Raw genomic sequence first — 6,959 nt, forward strand, 5'->3', positions numbered from 1 at the left:
CAAACAAGATCATAGCTCATAGTAAATAAAGGTCACACTGCATTTAAAGGCTTCTTGATATTCACACAGCTTTGTGTGAGGTCTGTGGAGGTATTAGTGATCTACTTTAACAAAACATGTCACCCTCCACTCCAGAGTCCTGCTGTTCAAAGTCATGGCTCAGTTTGTGATCCTCGGTTGCCCCTGGATACTTGGCCTGTTCACAGCAAGAAGCAAGGTCTTGGAAATTCCCTTCATAATTCTCACCTCGCAACAAGGGACTTTCATCTTTCTTGTCCACTGTCTCCTCAATGATGAGGTAAGTTAGCCTCAAACATCTGCTCAGAAGGCTGTATATTAAATATATATTTGATCAAATCCCAGTGTATCTGTATCAGATCCATGACTTCTTTTGTTACGAATTCCACAATGCTCATTGTTTCCTCTCTAAACACCTCCCCTTTCTTCCCTTCCTTCTCTCTCCAGCCCTATGTTGCTGTCAAAAGGTTTATAAGAGGCTCATTGTTACCGTCATTTTCTTTATAGTTTTCGCCTCTACCTAATTTTGAACAGTAATGGTGTCACTGGCATGTAACATTTAGTAACATTATGTAACAGTTAGTTGAAATGTTGTGCAAAAGTCAAACTCTGGTATTGGCAGTAACGTATGTGAGTGATATGGACTAAGTAATAACTAAGAACTAATTTGAATGCATAACACAAGCCATGTTCTCTTGCTCTTCCCAGGTGCGGCGTCAGTATAAACTTTGGTGGCAGAAAGCGAGTCCATCTAAGGAGTGTGGGCGGACCACCACTTCCACCTTGGTATTAAACCAGTATGAGACTCACACCGGGAGCACATCAAGTGGAACGACAGGCCCACAAAAGACAAAACACAATTAAATCTGAAACATTAGGCTCCCTAAGGATTGTATTTTGGCATTGAGGAACTTTAGCAGAAAATACTAAAACTACAGTTAGAAACTGGGGATATACTTTCTGTAAAATGCAAGAAATTACCCATAAGGGCCGATCTGACCACTTAATTTTAATCTGAGGTAGATATATGACAACTTGGGGCTAGCCTACAGGGCATATTTGGAGGCAATTCAAATTTTAAAAATGTGTGTGAATGTGCGCTATGAATTATTTTAGTCAGAAAAGCTACGTAACAATGTTCAACTCTCCTATGTGTTCTTCACAACTTCGGGATAAAGATGGGTCATTTATAGACTTTCAAAAGCCATATCCATAGCATTATGATAACCCTGGTTATCACTGACTGACACCAAGTGCCTGAGTAATGTATTTAAGCCCCTGTTCTTCACCTTGAGTACTCTTGGCCTTTCCTCCTCACAGTTTGGTAGACAGATATGTCCACTACAAAAACATATCATAGCAGGTCATTACTTATTAAAGCTGTAGTAAAACTTAAATGAATAGCCAGTCATCATATTCTAATAGCAACCAACAACAAATTAAAATCCAGGGCTCTTTGATCAGCCATATGAAATTCAGTATATGCCTGCCAGTCATTTTGCAATATAGAAAAGAGCAATACGATAATTTTTTTTTGATTTCTTGCACAGCAACCTCACACAAAACTCCACAACCCAACATCTTTAAATGGCCAGTCTTCAACCCTATCAACAAAACATCTAGTAGTATGTCCTTAGTACATCCATCATGTCCTTACTACGTATGTCCATCATTATCCGGGTGACAGCTTATTGCAGTTCCAAATAGTTTTTTTTTTTTTTTTTACTCCATAAGCTGTTTTAATATCAAAATAGCAAAAATGTCTAAAGTGTATTTTGTTTAACATAACCATGTTGTATCTTTATTTCATTGTGTTTATTATATTTCATTATTTTCCATTTTGTCTTTTCTATCCTAGTCTGAATACTTTTGGCTAGGTTATTAGGCTCCCCACGTGCATTCTGTAAATGTAGATAAAGGCCAACTTAATTACTAAATGAATTACTAATTAATTAATTCATGAATATTGCAAAATCTTGCTGTCAATCACGTGTGCTTTATGGGTTAACCTCGCATCTAATAATTAAAAAAAAAATTGATGCAATAATAAAAAAAAGGTTTATTATTTATACCTTCGACTAGAAAGTAATTAAGTTAGCTGCCTTACTGTTATGGTCTTTTGAAATGTTGTGCTCATAGTGTCTATCATTCTAGTGGTGGGTTGTCACTGCAAAAATGAAATGATAAAAGAACAAACTGATTGTAATCTTTGTGTCTGTGCGGTAGAAAACGTTTCAGCCTTTTCCTCATTACTGCGCATCTGACTGTCTTTGCGAACACACCCCGCTTACTTGTTACCACAGCAACTTGACACAACTTGTGACAAGCTGAAGCTGCCTGGTAGCAAGCTAGCTAACTCGTTCGTAAATGATTTGAGGGTAAAACCAGTAACGGTACGGTATCCCATTTTTGTAATTATGTACATTTAAAATCTAATTATTTGATCAGTTGTGTCTTGTATTTCCCGATTGTCGTACGATAACCGTCCTAGCCAGCTACTTCTGGTTTCTTGTCCTGCTGGCTAACGTTAGGCTATAAGCAAAATTATGTTCTTCGCTTATGATAGCAAGCCAAGTTACATTGTTTCCTGAAAATAACCCTGTCTGGTGTGTCAGATGGAGCATCTCAGAAATGGACCCGGGGGACTCTGGAACTGTCCACGAGCGTCCCAGTACAGCAAGGAAACTCAGGAAATGCTGAAATGTAGGTGAATGCCTGTGCATACGTTTATGATAACTTTGCCTACATTAGACTAACTTTTCCACAAATATCCGTTTCTCCCTGGGGCCAACAGTGATGATGCAAGAGTCACAGCTCAACAACTTCCAGCAGAGAAAACTCAGCGGTCATCTAAGGAGTACGCACAGGGTCCAGTTATTTGTATTATTTAAGTGCATCCCAGCTGTAGGATAGTCAGGAGCGTATGCACTATTTTTAAGTCGTATGTGATTAATCTCAGACTCAAACCCTTACAACACCTTTTCTCCAGAGGGGGAAGCCCTTCCACTCAACTGTAACCCTACCACATCGGCGCCTCCTCCTCAGCCAAAACCTAAGGCCATCAAGACATCAGCGCCCCTTGCGGCCAAACCACTGAGACGGCAGGCTGAAACGTGCAAAGCGGGAGACAACTACAAAAGGGAGATGTTCCGCCCCAGTGCGACACGTATGTGGTGCGCCATCTGGTGCTAACATTCTGTTGTCCTATTTTTCTAATCATATGCGGTGGAACATTAGTTTATTAATTATCTGGGATGAATGCTCTTAAAAAAAATGGTGCACTCTGATCATGTTCTCTGAGAGTCTGTATTGTGTTCACTCTTTCAGGGGATCTGGAAAAAGAGAAGAAGAGATTGCAGAACATCTTGGCGGGTGTCCAAGAGGACCCCAAACCCAAAGGGTCTAGGAATCTAGCAAAGGAGAAGTCTGTAGAAGAGGAGAAGGATAGATTTGAAGAGGGTGAGAAAATTACAATATAAAAGATTGATTATTTAAAATCCAAAAAAGAATTCTGTGATTCTGGTGAAAAGTTGTTAATATTTGAGCCCAATTGCCAATTAAATTCCCTTCCATGCTTCTGAAACAGTGTGGGGACAGGCTGGAATTGCGTATGGCTCGGTCCAAGCCACTGTGTTTGTTTCCCATTTACATAGGCAGTACGATCAAACACTGGAACTATTTTGAGTGCAGACTCAGAGGACCATGAGGAGAAATTTGCTGAATTTGACAAAAAGTTGATTGGATTTTAATCTTTTAATCTTTAATCTTGAAAATCTTAGTCTAATCTATGGAAAGGAGTTAAAAGTGAAGATATGAGGTTATGTTTAGAAATAGCATTGCTATCAGGATGTCTTATCACCAATAAACTACATGATAGGCAAATCCAATTTAAATTGAACAGGCATAATCATGAAGCATACATTAAGTACATATACAGTCTCTTGTCACTGAGATTTGTATGTTGTGTTTGAGTATCAACGTTTGTATATTTTTATATCATAGTTCTGGAGGAGATTGAAGACCGGAAACAGTTCTTAGAGGAGATGACCTCAGTTGGGATGGGTCATCATTACCAGAATGTCATCAATACTGAGATCTCACAGGTGACCCAGTTAAACCTTAATCAAATGATTCAATTAGGATGTGATTAACCAGATAATGATGATTTTATTGCATTGTTAAGTTTTAACTGGATATGATAACAATCAACCAATCAGATAACTGGATACGATAGCAATTAACCAATCAGATAACTGGATACGTAATTGTAACCAATGCCATACTTAATTATAAAGTACGTCACTGTCAGTAGCTCACTGTTAGAATTATGTAAATGTCCATCATGCACCAACTAACTTATTGCATTTGACCTGGCTGCCTTTTCACAGAAAATTCGGGAGCTGGAGTTGATCGACAAGGCTCGCAGTGCTTCATTAAAGTCCCTCTTAAAAGAGAAGAAGAAAGAAGAGAACTTCGGCAATGACACTCACCCCGTCTGACACTTTTGGCAACAGCTTATTCACTACATGAAAAAGACACACTGCCTCTTTTCGTTTCGTGCTATTACTGACACAAAACTTAAAATATCATGGAGCCAATTTAAAAGCTTTCAGTATGGACATATAGACTAGGATTCAGAAACCCCCCCAGATATTATCCTACTTACCAGTATTTATGATTAAGAGCATTATTCAAATAAGTATTTCATTTCCTATGTTGTACTTGAGTGTTATTTGGTCAGTTTTGTTTAAACACATCATAATGCTATAGGCCCAAAGTTGACCGCAGCTGCTGGGAGGTTAGCACGAGGAGGTGCATGACCCCAGATCATTACGACTCATTTGTGGAGTGGCTCCACCTAGTGGATAATGTTCAATGCTAAAATCTAGCCAATATCTTCTGATGTGAAGGGTCAAAATTCACAAAATTTGTCACACTGCATCGCTACCACAATTTTTGAACGTATACCAAATTTCAGACTCTCTTAGATCACCACTACTGGACCCAGTCATACATCTACAATGTGTATACAAGCCAGAGCCCATTCTATCAATCTGTTTGTTTTTGGTCAAAACTAAATGGTAAATAACACCTCCAACTCTAGTCCACCACAAAAAACAAGTGCTTTTCCCTCATCCACTTATTTGGTTGGAAATAAATAATTCATAGTGATGCGATAGTTGACACTCTAGTACATTTTCATTTAACAGAAGTTGTAGTCTAGCCCCTCTCACATGAGGTGAAATATAGACACGAAAGCACACTGAACAAGAAACAACATTGATTGTAAAAAAATCAAAGACAGTAGAATGACAGGTCAATTTGATGGCAAGACACTGATGAATGTATTTGGGGATATAAAAGTGTATTAAAGAGATGGTTAAAAGACATAAGAAAGAAAAAGATGATGAAAGTGAGTTGCTAAGAGAAAAAAAAGAGTAAGAAGAATAAGATGGCCACAAGAAACACAGCTGAAAATGGTGGGGACCCTTAAGCACAAAAGGATCTTGACAGCACTCTGAAACATGGAATACAAAACTAGAAAATGCATTTCCTGAAGGAAATACCAGTGCATGAAATGCAAAGGTTCAGAAAGGAAGAAGAAAAGAAAGAAGAGTGAAAGAAGGAAAAAAGAAAGGAAAGAAGAGTGGAAGAAGGAAAGACAAAAGGAAATAAGAGTGAAGAAAGGAGAGCAGAGTGGAAGAAGGAAAGAAGAAAGGAAAGAAGAGTGAAAGAAGGAAAGAAGAAAAGAAAGAAGAGTGAAGAAAGGAAAGAAGAGTGGAAGAAGGAAAGAAGAAAAGAAAGAAGAGTGAAATAATGAAAGAAGAAAGGAAAGAAGAGTGAAGGAAGGAAAGAAGAGTGGAAGAAGGAAATAAGAAAAGAAAGAAGAGTGAAAGAAGGAAAGAATAAAGGAAAGAAGAGTGTAAGAAGGAAAGAAGAGTGAAGAAAGGAAAGAAAAGTGGAAGAAGGAAAGAAGAGTGGATGAAGGAAAAAAGAAAGGCAAGAAGAGTGGAAGAAGGAAAGAAAAATGGAAGAAGAAAATAAGAAAGGAAAGAAGAGTGGAAGAAGGAAAGAAGAGTGAACAAGAGTGGCTCTGGATGAAGAGATAAAGAGAGAGTGAAAATATTGAAAAAAGGAGATAAAAATGGAGTGAAGAAGAGAGATTGAGTGTGAGAGAAAGTTGACTGAGAGAGAAAGATGGAGAGATGGAGAAAAAAAAATAGAGAATGGATGGTGTCTTAATGTTCCTAGTTACAGTTAAATTGAGAGGGACAGAGAGAGAAGAGGGTCCTTTGATTTGGCACAGGTGTCAGTAAAGCACAGGTGCAAGCCAGTTTAAAGACCCTATTATGATGTCATAATGGCCCAATGTAAGTCAATGGGAGAAATTTATATTCGTTTTTCTTTAATATCTTAAAAAGTATAAAGTTTAGAAAAGTGAAAAATACATAGCATAAGTGTCGTTTACAAGACCTACGCGACAAAGTTTGAATGAAGTTTCTACGTTAAGCAGTTCGGGCTGAATTAATCGCAGAAAAAGGTAACAAGAATAAGAAGAAGAAGAAGCCTAGGAATAACAATACAGGGCATTTCATGCACTGTAATTAAACCGGGATCCCAGAGGTCACCAGGCAGAGGAAGAGAGACTTTGAGCCCAAGCTGTTGCTGAGGCAGAGAGGAATGTGACCAGCAGAATCATCTGGAAGACATGTGTTCTTGCCGTGATTGTCATACTAATAACCTACACTTATGTAAACCATGCCACTTTGAATGACTTTGCAGGTTAATATATCTCTTTGTAACTATATGCATGAATCAAATCTGCCCAAAAAGAATGAAAATGATATCAAAGATGAAAGTATGGAGAGTGATGAATGCCTCCAATAAAGAAAACACACTAGTATGATTTATTTGTCACATTTGTATGATTGATTGTTTGT

At 38.1% G+C, this 6,959-nt stretch overlaps 1 protein-coding gene across 1 annotated transcript; it reads left to right on the plus strand.

The window, feature by feature from the left end:
• Positions 1 to 2,633: 2,633 nt before the first annotated feature.
• cUnh22orf23 (chromosome Un C22orf23 homolog) lies at positions 2,634 to 4,517 on the plus strand (the record flags this gene model as incomplete). Its single annotated transcript, XM_080843999.1, has 6 exons — positions 2,634 to 2,721; positions 2,813 to 2,875; positions 3,008 to 3,184; positions 3,346 to 3,477; positions 4,021 to 4,121; positions 4,407 to 4,517. 6 exons carry the CDS (start codon positions 2,634 to 2,636, stop codon positions 4,515 to 4,517), a joined length of 672 nt encoding a protein of 223 aa, XP_080700125.1.
• Positions 4,518 to 6,959: the final 2,442 nt, after the last annotated feature.

Source organism: Sprattus sprattus (assembly GCF_963457725.1).
Source record: "Sprattus sprattus genome assembly, chromosome: 1".
NCBI classification, from domain to species: Eukaryota; Metazoa; Chordata; class Actinopteri; order Clupeiformes; family Clupeidae; genus Sprattus; species Sprattus sprattus.